At 36.0% G+C, this 15,876-nt stretch overlaps 3 protein-coding genes across 3 annotated transcripts; all 3 read right to left on the reverse strand.

The window, feature by feature from the left end:
* Positions 1-2,118: 2,118 nt before the first annotated feature.
* Positions 2,119-2,607, reverse strand: LOC128920165 (glutamate dehydrogenase, mitochondrial-like; the record flags this gene model as incomplete). Its single annotated transcript, XM_054226755.1, has 2 exons — positions 2,119-2,412; positions 2,479-2,607. Coding segments are annotated over 2 exons (423 nt in total), but the record flags the coding sequence as incomplete, so codon positions are not given.
* A 2,697-nt stretch (positions 2,608-5,304) lies between these two features.
* LOC128920171 (glutamate dehydrogenase, mitochondrial-like) lies at positions 5,305-5,793 on the reverse strand (the record flags this gene model as incomplete). The annotated part of the gene is made up of 2 exons (XM_054226761.1): positions 5,305-5,598; positions 5,665-5,793. Coding segments are annotated over 2 exons (423 nt in total), but the record flags the coding sequence as incomplete, so codon positions are not given.
* Positions 5,794-13,371: 7,578 nt separating this feature from the next.
* LOC128920407 (glutamate dehydrogenase, mitochondrial-like) lies at positions 13,372-15,390 on the reverse strand. Its single transcript, XM_054227614.1, is given in 5 exon segments — positions 13,372-13,704; positions 13,758-14,174; positions 14,241-14,545; positions 14,607-14,894; positions 15,090-15,390. Coding segments are annotated over 5 exon segments (1,524 nt in total). The 3' UTR covers positions 13,372-13,491.
* Between the last annotated feature and the right edge of the window lie 486 nt (positions 15,391-15,876).

Here is a 15,876-nt window from a genome sequence, read left to right on the forward strand (position 1 = left end):
TATGATTTTTTTTGTGTGTTTTTGTAAGAAATTTTTTGCACTCACTTTTTCGGCAATTATTTTGGTATCCGCTGATTTTGTTGTATATTGTATATATACAATTGTATTACGAATATATAAATATTCCACAATATTCAGTAAGAAAATATTTTTTGTTTATTTATTATTTGCGTCAGGTTTTTTTTTGTAATTATTTTCTTCGAGAACAAATTCAAATCGCTCCGTTCAACACAACTGTTCTTATGAAAATCTCAATATCAACTGAACTGAGAAAAATAAATTTGACAATATTGACTGTTTATGTTTTGAAGTTTTAATTTTTTCTGTTGAAAATATGTTAATGTTAATGTTTTTTTAATGTTAATTATTTTATTCTGGCAAAAATTTTGGATTTTGGGGATCGTAAAAAATGACGAATAATGCATAATAACCCCTACCCACTTACTACGCTATTTTTGGTGCATTTGGTGGATGGATTTTTGGTACCATTCACCACTTTTTTGGTGCATTTTGGTGCATTTGATGCATTGGCGCGTGGTGAAAAACCGATTTTTTCACGGCGCGCAAATGGGGTTATACAGGTCGTATGAGTACCATATTACCAAAAACAGAAAAACAGATATAAGGGTACCAAAAACAGAGGTAAGTGGGTAGGGGTTTTGTTTTTTAATTGTAAAACTGTTGCTGTCAAGAAGCCATTTTGTTTGTGTTTGTGTAAAGAAATATTTATTTAAAAATTGAAGAAAAATATACAAAAGGATATTACACTTTCGATCTTATAAATATATAAATGTAAAATGTGTAAAAATAAACAATCGCCTAGCGACTTCAGACGCATTCTGCAATTATTGCTGAGAAATGCCCTCCAATTCTAATGCTCGGAAAATCTTCGAAATCGAGTAAATAAAGGCGGCGGTGCGTAAATCATTGCAGAGACCGAATTCATTGGCCACAATCTTAATGCCTGCCCCCGCAGTTTCCATAACTGTTTGTAGTCCTGCGTCTACAATATCCGCCTCCTTCGTACAGTCTCTTATGAGCTTTAACTTTTTGTTTGGCTTGAACTTATCCTAAATAAATAAATTAAAAAAATTCATATTAACAAATTAACTTATTTGCACGGTGGTCAAAGTTCACTTACCTCGCACTCATTCATGGAGTTAAAGATCTCGTTGATTATGGCTTTCTCGCGCCACCAAAATTGGCGTAGTAAGTGGGTAGGGGTTTTTTTTTTTAATTGTTAAACTGTTGCTGTCAAGAAGCCATTCTGTTTGTGTTTGTGTAAAGAAATATTTATTTAAAAATTGAAGAAAAATATACAAAAGGATATTACACTTTCGATCTTATAAATATATAAATGTAAAATGTGTAAAAATAAACAATCGCCTAGCGACTTCAGACGCATTCTGCAGTTATTGCTGAGAAATGCCCTCCAATTCTAATGCTCGGAAAATCTTCGAAATCGAGTAAATAAAGGCGGCGGTGCGTAAATCATTGCAGTGGTGAATGCCACCAAAATTGGCGTAGTAAGTGGGTAGGGGTTTTTTTTTTTAATTGTTAAACTGTTGCTGTCAAGAAGCCATTCTGTTTGTGTTTTTGTAAAGAAATATTTATTTAAAAATTTAAGAAAAATATACAAAAGGATATTACACTTTGGATCTAATAAATATATAAATGTAAAATTTGTAAAAATAAATAATCGCCAAGCGACTTCAGACGCATTCTGTAATTATTGTTGAGAAATGCCCTCCATTTCTAAGGCTCGGAAAATCTTAGAAATCGAGTAAATAAAGGCAGCGGTGCGTAAATCATTGCAGAGACCGAATTCATTGGCCACAATCTTAATGCCTGCCCCCGCAGTTTCCATAACTGTTTGTAGTCCTGCGTCTACAATATCCGCCTCCTTCGTACAGTCTCTTATGAGCTTTAACTTTTTGTTTGGCTTGAACTTATCCTAAATAAATAAATTAAAAAAATTCATATTAACAAATTAACTTATTTGCACGGTGGTCAAAGTTCACTTACCTCGCACTCATTCATGGAGTTAAAGATCTCGTTGATTATGGCTTTCTCGCGTTTAACATTCATTTTGCCATAAGATACATGATTGATATTCTTTAAGTACTCAAAGTAGGATACCGTTACACCGCCAGCATTGCAAAACAAATCCGGTATAATGAGTACATTCTTTTTACGTAATATTTCATCGGCAGCTGGCGTCGAAGGACCATTAGCGCCTTCTAAAATCATCTTGGCTTGTACACTGTTAGCATTTTCGACAGTGAGAACCTTTTGCGTAGAGCAAGGCATTAGTATATCGCATTTTTCACCCAACAAACTGCCCTCTTTTTCGGTGGCTTTGGTATAGCCCTTGATTGATTTATTATTTTTTGCATAATACTCCATTAAGTCCTAAGTATATGAAGAAAATTAAAAAAATATTATCATGGAGATATTTATTTTCAATACGCCACATACCTTTGGATCAATGCCATTCTCATTTACTAGAGACACGTCAAATTCTTGAACACCGATCAGTTTGGCACCGGCTTCCACTACAAAAACGGATGCATGGGAACCGACATTGCCAAACCCTTGTACGATCACGGTTTTATCTTTCCAACCAGTCTTCCAGCCTAATAAATCCATCCAATCTTTATCCATAATAAAACATTCAGCCGCCTTAAATAGACCACGTCCCGTGGCGGCGGTGCGACCATTTATACCGCCTATTTCTACTGGCTTACCAGTCGTGATGGCCAATGCATCTACATCGTTATAGCCTAGAAGAACAATTTATTTGTCTATCAAGACGTTTTCTAATATTTCATAAAAAAAAATTACCAAAAGTTTTAATATATTGATCCACCAACCAACTCATCTCGCGTTGGCTGGTATTCACATCTGGTGCCGGTACATCTATACCCGGACCTATCATATTGCGACGTAATAGCTCCATTGTATAGCGACGCGTAATTGTTTGCAATTCTTGTGCAGTATACTTCTTCGGGTCGATACGTATGCCACCCTTGGAACCACCAAACGGTACATTCACGCAAGCCGTCTTAAACGCCATCAGATAAGCCAAAGCGCGTATCTCATCGGCGTCGACGTCCATGGCAAAACGTATGCCTACAAAAGAGGAACGGATATGATCAGTCAGTTATATATATCATGCTAGACATCAGCAGTTGAAGCATTGAAAAGGAAGAACATTTTCTTGAAACACACAACTACATGCATATATTCTAGAAAATTCGTTGAGAAATTTTTTGAATATACCAGCTTTTCTAGAAAAATAATAGCCAATAATATAATTGAACCCACCGCCTTTGAGTGGTAATCTGTGTCTAGTGTGGTGTGCGCGATAGCCGGTGATTAGCTCGTAATTGCCACCACTTCTTATTATAGGGAAGGTAACTTCCAATAGATTTGTAGTGCAGCCCATCAATTTAAGCATGGCGGAAACACGTTGTTCACGCTGTTCCTTCTTCATGTAAGGATACTTTTCCAGCTCCTTTATCATCATCGGCTCCATTAGCTGAGCGGCCGAGTGATAATAATACTCAACCATGTGTGCAAATGGTGGGTCTTTGTCTTTATTGATTTTTTCCAAATGCTTGGGCATCACGTGCTTTTCACGCGTAGCCCCAAGTCCGGTCCAGTTTAAAACTGTCTTCGATAGTGAAGATCGTAAAAGTTTACCATTTAAAAGGAAGGACATATTGCCTTGCGATAATGCAATCCCAGTTATGATTTTTTTTTGTGTGTTTTTGTAAGAAATTTTTTGCACTCACTTTTTCGGCAATTATTTTGGTATCCGCTGATTTTGTTGTATATTGTATATATACAATTGTATTACGAATATATAAATATTCCACAATATTCAGTAAGAAAATATTTTTTGTTTATTTATTATTTGCGTCAGGTTTTTTTTTGTAATTATTTTCTTCGAGAACAAATTCAAATCGCTCCGTTCAACACAACTGTTCTTATGAAAATCTCAATATCAACTGAACTGAGAAAAATAAATTTGAAAATATTGACTGTTTATGTTTTGAAGTTTTAATTTTTTCTGTTGAAAATATGTTAATGTTAATGTTTTTTTAATGTTAATTATTTTATTCTGGCAAAAATTTTGGATTTTGGGGATCGTAAAAAATGACGAATAATGCATAATAACCCCTACCCACTTACTACGCTATTTTTGGTGCATTTGGTGGATGGATTTTTGGTACCATTCACCACTTTTTTGGTGCATTTTGGTGCATTTGATGCATTGGCGCGTGGTGAAAAACCGATTTTTTCACGGCGCGCAAATGGGGTTATACAGGTCGTATGAGTACCATATTACCAAAAACAGAAAAACAGATATAAGGGTACCAAAAACAGAGGTAAGTGGGTAGGGGTTTTGTTTTTTAATTGTAAAACTGTTGCTGTCAAGAAGCCATTTTGTTTGTGTTTGTGTAAAGAAATATTTATTTAAAAATTGAAGAAAAATATACAAAAGGATATTACACTTTCGATCTTATAAATATATAAATGTAAAATGTGTAAAAATAAACAATCGCCTAGCGACTTCAGACGCATTCTGCAATTATTGCTGAGAAATGCCCTCCAATTCTAATGCTCGGGAAATCTTCGAAATCGAGTAAATAAAGGCGGCGGTGCGTAAATCATTGCAGTGGTGAATGCCACCAAAATTGGCGTAGTAAGTGGGTAGGGGTTTTTTTTTTTTAATTGTTAAACTGTTGCTGTCAAGAAGCCATTCTGTTTGTGTTTTTGTAAAGAAATATTTATTTAAAAATTTAAGAAAAATATACAAAAGGATATTACACTTTGGATCTTATAAATATATAAATGTAAAATTTGTAAAAATAAATAATCGCCAAGCGACTTCAGACGCATTCTGTAATTATTGTTGAGAAATGCCCTTCATTTCTAAGGCTCGGAAAATCTTAGAAATCGAGTAAATAAAGGCAGCGGTGCGTAAATCATTGCAGAGACCGAATTCATTGGCCACAATCTTAATGCCTGCCCCCGCAGTTTCCATAACTGTTTGTAGTCCTGCGTCTACAATATCCGCCTCCTTCGTACAGTCTCTTATGAGCTTTAACTTTTTGTTTGGCTTGAACTTATCCTAAATAAATAAATTAAAAAAATTCATATTAACAAATTAACTTATTTGCACGGTGGTCAAAGTTCACTTACCTCGCACTCATTCATGGAGTTAAAGATCTCGTTGATTATGGCTTTCTCGCGTTTAACATTCATTTTGCCATAAGATACATGATTGATATTCTTTAAGTACTCAAAGTAGGATACCGTTACACCGCCAGCATTGCAAAACAAATCCGGTATAATGAGTACATTCTTTTTACGTAATATTTCATCGGCAGCTGGCGTCGAAGGACCATTAGCGCCTTCTAAAATCATCTTGGCTTGTACACTGTTAGCATTTTCGACAGTGAGAACCTTTTGCGTAGAGCAAGGCATTAGTATATCGCATTTTTCACCCAACAAACTGCCCTCTTTTTCGGTGGCTTTGGTATAGCCCTTGATTGATTTATTATTTTTTGCATAATACTCCATTAAGTCCTAAGTATATGAAGAAAATTAAAAAAATATTATCATGGAGATATTTATTTTCAATACGCCACATACCTTTGGATCAATGCCATTCTCATTTACTAGAGACACGTCAAATTCTTGAACACCGATCAGTTTGGCACCGGCTTCCACTACAAAAACGGATGCATGGGAACCGACATTGCCAAACCCTTGTACGATCACGGTTTTATCTTTCCAACCAGTCTTCCAGCCTAATAAATCCATCCAATCTTTATCCATAATAAAACATTCAGCCGCCTTAAATAGACCACGTCCCGTGGCGGCGGTGCGACCATTTATACCGCCTATTTCTACTGGCTTACCAGTCGTGATGGCCAATGCATCTACATCGTTATAGCCTAGAAGAACAATTTATTTGTCTATCAAGACGTTTTCTAATATTTCATAAAAAAAAATTACCAAAAGTTTTAATATATTGATCCACCAACCAACTCATCTCGCGTTGGCTGGTATTCACATCTGGTGCCGGTACATCTATACCCGGACCTATCATATTGCGACGTAATAGCTCCATTGTATAGCGACGCGTAATTGTTTGCAATTCTTGTGCAGTATACTTCTTCGGGTCGATACGTATGCCACCCTTGGAACCACCAAACGGTACATTCACGCAAGCCGTCTTAAACGCCATCAGATAAGCCAAAGCGCGTATCTCATCGGCGTCGACGTCCATGGCAAAACGTATGCCTACAAAAGAGGAACGGATATTATCAGTCAGTTATATATATCATGCTAGACATCAGCAGTTGAAGCATTGAAAAGGAAGAACATTTTCTTGAAACACACAACTACATGCATATATTCTAGAAAATTCGTTGAGAAATTTTTTGAATATACCAGCTTTTCTAGAAAAATAATAGCCAATAATATAATTGAACCCACCGCCTTTGAGTGGTAATCTGTGTCTAGTGTGGTGTGCGCGATAGCCGGTGATTAGCTCGTAATTGTCATCACTTCTTATTATAGGGAAGGTAACTTCCAATAGATTTGTAGTGCAGCCCATCAATTTAAGCATGGCGGAAACACGTTGTTCACGCTGTTCCTTCTTCATGTAAGGATACTTTTCCAGCTCCTTTATCATCATCGGCTCCATTAGCTGAGCGGCCGAGTGATAATAATACTCAACCATGTGTGCAAATGGTGGGTCTTTGTCTTTATTGATTTTTTCCAAATGCTTGGGCATCACGTGCTTTTCACGCGTAGCTCCAAGTCCGGTCCAGTTTAAAACTGTCTTCGATAGTGAAGATCGTAAAAGTTTACCATTTAAAAGGAAGGACATATTGCCTTGCGATAATGCAATCCCAGTTATGATTTTTTTTGTGTGTTTTTGTAAGAAATTTTTTGCACTCACTTTTTCGGCAATTATTTTGGTATCCGCTGATTTTGTTGTATATTGTATATATACAATTGTATTACGAATATATAAATATTCCACAATATTCAGTAAGAAAATATTTTTTGTTTATTTATTATTTGCGTCAGGTTTTTTTTTGTAATTATTTTCTTCGAGAACAAATTCAAATCGCTCCGTTCAACACAACTGTTCTTATGAAAATCTCAATATCAACTGAACTGAGAAAAATAAATTTGACAATATTGACTGTTTATGTTTTGAAGTTTTGATTTTTTCTGTTGAAAATATGTTAATGTTAATGTTTTTTTAATGTTAATTATTTTATTCTGGCAAAAATTTTGGATTTTGGGGATCGTAAAAAATGACGAATAATGCATAATAACCCCTACCCACTTACTACGCTATTTTTGGTGCATTTGGTGGATGGATTTTTGGTACCATTCACCACTTTTTTGGTGCATTTTGGTGCATTTGATGCATTGGCGCGTGGTGAAAAACCGATTTTTTCACGGCGCGCAAATGGGGTTATACAGGTCGTATGAGTACCATATTACCAAAAACAGAAAAACAGATATAAGGGTACCAAAAACAGAGGTAAGTGGGTAGGGGTTTTGTTTTTTAATTGTAAAACTGTTGCTGTCAAGAAGCCATTTTGTTTGTGTTTGTGTAAAGAAATATTTATTTAAAAATTGAATAAAAATATACAAAAGGATATTACACTTTCGATCTTATAAATATATAAATGTAACATGTGTAAAAATAAACAATCGCCTAGCGACTTCAGACGCATTCTGCAATTATTGCTGAGAAATGCCCTCCAATTCTAATGCTCGGAAAATCTTCGAAATCGAGTAAATAAAGGCGGCGGTGCGTAAATCATTGCAGTGGTGAATGCCACCAAAATTGGCGTAGTAAGTGGGTAGGGGTTTTTTTTTTTAATTGTTAAACTGTTGCTGTCAAGAAGCCATTCTGTTTGTGTTTTTGTAAAGAAATATTTATTTAAAAATTTAAGAAAAATATACAAAAGGATATTACACTTTGGATCTTATAAATATATAAATGTAAAATTTGTAAAAATAAATAATCGCCAAGCGACTTCAGACGCATTCTGTAATTATTGTTGAGAAATGCCCTCCATTTCTAAGGCTCGGAAAATCTTAGAAATCGAGTAAATAAAGGCAGCGGTGCGTAAATCATTGCAGAGACCGAATTCATTGGCCACAATCTTAATGCCTGCCCCCGCAGTTTCCATAACTGTTTGTAGTCCTGCGTCTACAATATCCGCCTCCTTCGTACAGTCTCTTATGAGCTTTAACTTTTTGTTTGGCTTGAACTTATCCTAAATAAATAAATTAAAAAAATTCATATTAACAAATTAACTTATTTGCACGGTGGTCAAAGTTCACTTACCTCGCACTCATTCATGGAGTTAAAGATCTCGTTGATTATGGCTTTCTCGCGTTTAACATTCATTTTGCCAAAAAAAAAAAAATATTATCATGGAGATATTTATTTTCAATACGCCACATACCTTTGGATCAATGCCATTCTCATTTACTAGAGACACGTCAAATTCTTGAACACCGATCAGTTTGGCACCGGCTTCCACTACAAAAACGGATGCATGGGAACCGACATTGCCAAACCCTTGTACGATCACGGTTTTATCTTTCCAACCAGTCTTCCAGCCTAATAAATCCATCCAATCTTTATCCATAATAAAACATTCAGCCGCCTTAAATAGACCACGTCCCGTGGCGGCGGTGCGACCATTTATACCGCCTATTTCTACTGGCTTACCAGTCGTGATGGCCAATGCATCTACATCGTTATAGCCTAGAAGAACAATTTATTTGTCTATCAAGACGTTTTCTAATATTTCATAAAAAAAAATTACCAAAAGTTTTAATATATTGATCCACCAACCAACTCATCTCGCGTTGGCTGGTATTCACATCTGGTGCCGGTACATCTATACCCGGACCTATCATATTGCGACGTAATAGCTCCATTGTATAGCGACGCGTAATTGTTTGCAATTCTTGTGCAGTATACTTCTTCGGGTCGATACGTATGCCACCCTTGGAACCACCAAACGGTACATTCACGCAAGCCGTCTTAAACGCCATCAGATAAGCCAAAGCGCGTATCTCATCGGCGTCGACGTCCATGGCAAAACGTATGCCTACAAAAGAGGAACGGATATTATCAGTCAGTTATATATATCATGCTAGACATCAGCAGTTGAAGCATTGAAAAGGAAGAACATTTTCTTGAAACACACAACTACATGCATATATTCTAGAAAATTCGTTGAGAAATTTTTTGAATATACCAGCTTTTCTAGAAAAATAATAGCCAATAATATAATTGAACCCACCGCCTTTGAGTGGTAATCTGTGTCTAGTGTGGTGTGCGCGATAGCCGGTGATTAGCTCGTAATTGCCATCACTTCTTATTATAGGGAAGGTAACTTCCAATAGATTTGTAGTGCAGCCCATCAATGTAAGCATGGCGGAAACACGTTGTTCACGCTGTTCCTTCTTCATGTAAGGATACTTTTCCAGCTCCTTTATCATCATCGGCTCCATTAGCTGAGCGGCCGAGTGATAATAATACTCAACCATGTGTGCAAATGGTGGGTCTTTGTCTTTATTGATTTTTTCCAAATGCTTGGGCATCACGTGCTTTTCACGCGTAGCTCCAAGTCCGGTCCAGTTTAAAACTGTCTTCGATAGTGAAGATCGTAAAAGTTTACCATTTAAAAGGAAGGACATATTGCCTTGCGATAATGCAATCCCAGTTATGATTTTTTTTGTGTGTTTTTGTAAGAAATTTTTTGCACTCACTTTTTCGGCAATTATTTTGGTATCCGCTGATTTTGTTGTATATTGTATATATACAATTGTATTACGAATATATAAATATTCCACAATATTCAGTAAGAAAATATTTTTTGTTTATTTATTATTTGCGTCAGGTTTTTTTTGTAATTATTTTCTTCGAGAACAAATTCAAATCGCTCCGTTCAACACAACTGTTCTTATGAAAATCTCAATATCAACTGAACTGAGAAAAATAAATTTGACAATATTGACTGTTTATGTTTTGAAGTTTTGATTTTTTCTGTTGAAAATATGTTAATGTTAATGTTTTTTTAATGTTTATTATTTTATTCTGGCAAAAATTTTGGATTTTGGGGATCGTAAAAAATGACGAATAATGCATAATAACCCCTACCCACTTACTACGCTATTTTTGGTGCATTTGGTGGATGGATTTTTGGTACCATTCACCACTTTTTTGGTGCATTTTGGTGCATTTGATGCATTGGCGCGTGGTGAAAAACCGATTTTTTCACGGCGCGCAAATGGGGTTATACAGGTCGTATGAGTACCATATTACCAAAAACAGAAAAACAGATATAAGGGTACCAAAAACAGAGGTAAGTGGGTAGGGGTTTTGTTTTTTAATTGTTAAACTGTTGCTGTCAAGAAGCCATTCTGTTTGTGTTTTTGTAAAGAAATATTTATTTAAAAATTTAAGAAAAATATACAAAAGGATATTACACTTTGGATCTTATAAATATATAAATGTAAAATTTGTAAAAATAAATAATCGCCAAGCGACTTCAGACGCATTCTGTAATTATTGTTGAGAAATGCCCTCCATTTCTAAGGCTCGGAAAATCTTAGAAATCGAGTAAATAAAGGCAGCGGTGCGTAAATCATTGCAGAGACCGAATTCATTGGCCACAATCTTAATGCCTGCCCCCGCAGTTTCCATAACTGTTTGTAGTCCTGCGTCTACAATATCCGCCTCCTTCGTACAGTCTTTTATGAGCTTTAACTTTTTGTTTGGCTTGAACTTATCCTAAATAAATAAATTAAAAAAATTCATATTAACTTATTTGCACGGTGGTCAAAGTTCACTTACCTCGCACTCATTCATGGAGTTAAAGATCTCGTTGATTATGGCTTTCTCGCGTTTAACATTCATTTTGCCATAAGATACATGATTGATATTCTTTAAGTACTCAAAGTAGGATACCGTTACACCGCCAGCATTGCAAAACAAATCCGGTATAATGAGTACATTCTTTTTACGTAATATTTCATCGGCAGCTGGCGTCGAAGGACCATTAGCGCCTTCTAAAATCATCTTGGCTTGTACACTGTTAGCATTTTCGACAGTGAGAACCTTTTGCGTAGAGCAAGGCATTAGTATATCGCATTTTTCACCCAACAAACTGCCCTCTTTTTCGGTGGCTTTGGTATAGCCCTTGATTGATTTATTATTTTTTGCATAATACTCCATTAAGTCCTAAGTATATGAAGAAAATTAAAAAAATATTATCATGGAGATATTTATTTTCAATACGCCACATACTTTGGATCAATGCCATTCTCATTTACTAGAGACACGTCAAATTCTTGAACACCGATCAGTTTGGCACCGGCTTCCACTACAAAAACGGATGCATGGGAACCGACATTGCCAAACCCTTGTACGATCACGGTTTTATCTTTCCAACCAGTCTTCCAGCCTAATAAATCCATCCAATCTTTATCCATAATAAAACATTCAGCCGCCTTAAATAGACCACGTCCCGTGGCGGCGGTGCGACCATTTATACCGCCTATTTCTACTGGCTTACCAGTCGTGATGGCCAATGCATCTACATCGTTATAGCCTAGAAGAACAATTTATTTGTCTATCAAGACGTTTTCTAATATTTCATAAAAAAAAATTACCAAAAGTTTTAATATATTGATCCACCAACCAACTCATCTCGCGTTGGCTGGTATTCACATCTGGTGCCGGTACATCTATACCCGGACCTATCATATTGCGACGTAATAGCTCCATTGTATAGCGACGCGTAATTGTTTGCAATTCTTGTGCAGTATACTTCTTCGGGTCGATACGTATGCCACCCTTGGAACCACCGAACGGTACATTCACGCAAGCCGTCTTAAACGCCATCAGATAAGCTAAAGCGCGTATCTCATCGGCGTCGACGTCCATGGCAAAACGTATGCCTACAAAAGAGGAACGGATATGATCAGTCAGTTATATATATCATGCTAGACATCAGCAGTTGAAGCATTGAAAAGGAAGAACATTTTCTTGAAACACACAACTACATGCATATATTCTAGAAAATTCGTTGAGAAATTTTTTGAATATACCAGCTTTTCTAGAAAAATAATAGCCAATAATATAATTGAACCCACCGCCTTTGAGTGGTAATCTGTGTCTAGTGTGGTGTGCGCGATAGCCGTTGATTAGCTCGTAATTGCCATCACTTCTTATTATAGGGAAGGTAACTTCCAATAGATTTGTAGTGCAGCCCATCAATTTAAGCATGGCGGAAACACGTTGTTCACGCTGTTCCTTCTTCATGTAAGGATACTTTTCCAGCTCCTTTATCATCATCGGCTCCATTAGCTGAGCGGCCGAGTGATAATAATACTCAACCATGTGTGCAAATGGTGGGTCTTTGTCTTTATTGATTTTTTCCAAATGCTTGGGCATCACGTGCTTTTCACGCGTAGCCCCAAGTCCGGTCCAGTTTAAAACTGTCTTCGATAGTGAAGATCGTAAAAGTTTACCATTTAAAAGGAAGGACATATTGCCTTGCGATAATGCAATCCCAGTTATGATTTTTTTTGTGTGTTTTTGTAAGAAATTTTTTGCACTCACTTTTTCGGCAATTATTTTGGTATCCGCTGATTTTGTTGTATATTGTATATATACAATTGTATTACGAATATATAAATATTCCACAATATTCAGTAAGAAAATATTTTTTGTTTATTTATTATTTGCGTCAGGTTTTTTTTTGTAATTATTTTCTTCGAGAACAAATTCAAATCGCTCCGTTCAACACAACTGTTCTTATGAAAATCTCAATATCAACTGAACTGAGAAAAATAAATTTGACAATATTGACTGTTTATGTTTTGAAGTTTTGATTTTTTCTGTTGAAAATATGTTAATGTTAATGTTTTTTTAATGTTTATTATTTTATTCTGGCAAAAATTTTGGATTTTGGGGATCGTAAAAAATGACGAATAATGCATAATAACCCCTACCCACTTACTACGCTATTTTTGGTGCATTTGGTGGATGGATTTTTGGTACCATTCACCACTTTTTTGGTGCATTTTGGTGCATTTGATGCATTGGCACGTGGTGAAAAACCGATTTTTTCACGGCGCGCAAAGGGGGTTATACAGGTCGTATGAGTACCATATTACCAAAAACAGAAAAACAGATATAAGGGTACCAAAAACAGAGGTAAGTGGGTAGGGGTTTTGTTTTTTAATTGTAAAACTGTTGCTGTCAAGAAGCCATTTTGTTTGTGTTTGTGTAAAGAAATATTTATTTAAAAATTGAAGAAAAATATACAAAAGGATATTACACTTTGGATCTTATAAATATATAAATGTAAAATGTGTAAAAATAAACAATCGCCTAGCGACTTCAGACGCATTCTGCAATTATTGCTGAGAAATGCCCTCCATTTCTAAGGCTCGGAAAATCTTATAAATCGAGTAAATAAAGGCAGCGGTGCGTAAATCATTGCAGAGACCGAATTCATTGGCCACAATCTTAATGCCTGCCCCCGCAGTTTCCATAACTGTTTGTAGTCCTGCGTCTACAATATCCGCCTCCTTCGTACAGTCTCTTATGAGCTTTAACTTTTTGTTTGGCTTGAACTTATCCTAAATAAATAAATTAAAAAAATTCATATTAACAAATTAACTTATTTGCACGGTGGTCAAAGTTCACTTACCTCGCACTCATTCATGGAGTTAAAGATCTCGTTGATTATGGCTTTCTCGCGTTTAACATTCATTTTGCCATAAGATACATGATTGATATTCTTTAAGTACTCAAAGTAGGATACCGTTACACCGCCAGCATTGCAAAACAAATCCGGTATAATGAGTACATTCTTTTCACGTAATATTTCATCGGCAGCTGGCGTCGAAGGACCATTAGCGCCTTCTAAAATCATCTTGGCTTGTACACTGTTAGCATTTTCGACAGTGAGAACCTTTTGCGTAGAGCAAGGCATTAGTATATCGCATTTTTCACCCAACAAACTGCCCACTTTTTCGGTGGCTTTGGTATAGCCCTTGATTGATTTATTATTTTTTGCATAATACTCCATTAAGTCCTAAGTATATGAAGAAAATTAAAAAAATATTATCATGGAGATATTTATTTTCAATACGCCACATACCTTTGGATCAATGCCATTCTCATTTACTAGAGACACGTCAAATTCTTGAACACCAATCAGTTTGGCACCGGCTTCCACTACAAAAACGGATGCATGGGAACCGACATTGCCAAACCCTTGTACGATCACGGTTTTATCTTTCCAACCAGTCTTCCAGCCTAATAAATCCATCCAATCTTTATCCATAATAAAACATTCAGCCGCCTTAAATAGACCACGTCCCGTGGCGGCGGTGCGACCATTTATACCGCCTATTTCTACTGGCTTACCAGTCGTGATGGCCAATGCATCTACATCGTTATAGCCTAGAAGAACAATTTATTTGTCTATCAAGACGTTTTCTAATATTTCATAAAAAAAAATTACCAAAAGTTTTAATATATTGATCCACCAACCAACTCATCTCGCGTTGGCTAGTATTCACATCTGGTGCCGGTACATCTATACCCGGACCTATCATATTGCGACGTAATAGCTCCATTGTATAGCGACGCGTAATTGTTTGCAATTCTTGTGCAGTATACTTCTTCGGGTCGATACGTATGCCACCCTTGGAACCACCAAACGGTACATTCACGCAAGCCGTCTTAAACGCCATCAGATAAGCCAAAGCGCGTATCTCATCGGCGTCGACGTCCATGGCAAAACGTATGCCTACAAAAGAGGAACGGATATGATCAGTCAGTTATATATATCATGCTAGACATCAGCAGTTGAAGCATTGAAAAGGAAGAACATTTTCTTGAAACACACAACTACATGCATATATTCTAGAAAATTCGTTGAGAAATTTTTTGAATATACCAGCTTTTCTAGAAAAATAATAGCAAATAATATAATTGAACCCACCGCCTTTGAGTGGTAATCTGTGTCTAGTGTGGTGTGCGCGATAGCCGTTGATTAGCTCGTAATTGCCATCACTTCTTATTATAGGGAAGGTAACTTCCAATAAATTTGTAGTGCAGCCCATCAATTTAAGCATGGCGGAAACACGTTGTTCACGCTGTTCCTTCTTCATGTAAGGATACTTTTCCAGCTCCTTTATCATCATCGGCTCCATTAGCTGAGCGGCCGAGTGATAATAATACTCAACCATGTGTGCAAATGGTGGGTCTTTGTCTTTATTGATTTTTTCCAAATGCTTGGGCATCACGTGCTTTTCACGCGTAGCCCCAAGTCCGGTCCAGTTTAAAACTGTCTTCGATAGTGAAGATCGTAAAAGTTTACCATTTAAAAGGAAGGACATATTGCCTTGCGATAATGCAATCCCAGTTATGATTTTTTTTTGTGTGTTTTTGTAAGAAATTTTTTGCACTCACTTTTTCGGCAATTATTTTGGTATCCGCTGATTTTGTTGTATATTGTATATATACAATTGTATTACGAATATATAAATATTCCACAATATTCAGTAAGAAAATATTTTTTGTTTATTTATTATTTGCGTCAGGTTTTTTTTTGTAATTATTTTCTTCGAGAACAAATTCAAATCGCTCCGTTCAACACAACTGTTCTTATGAAAATCTCAATATCAACTGAACTGAGAAAAATAAATTTGACAATATTGACTGTTTATGTTTTGAAGTTTTGATTTTTTCTGTTGAAAATATGTTAATGTTAATGTTTTTTTAATGTT

The sequence above is a fragment of the Zeugodacus cucurbitae genome, chromosome 3 (assembly GCF_028554725.1).
Source record: "Zeugodacus cucurbitae isolate PBARC_wt_2022May chromosome 3, idZeuCucr1.2, whole genome shotgun sequence".
In the NCBI taxonomy this organism is placed as follows: domain Eukaryota; kingdom Metazoa; phylum Arthropoda; class Insecta; order Diptera; family Tephritidae; genus Zeugodacus; species Zeugodacus cucurbitae.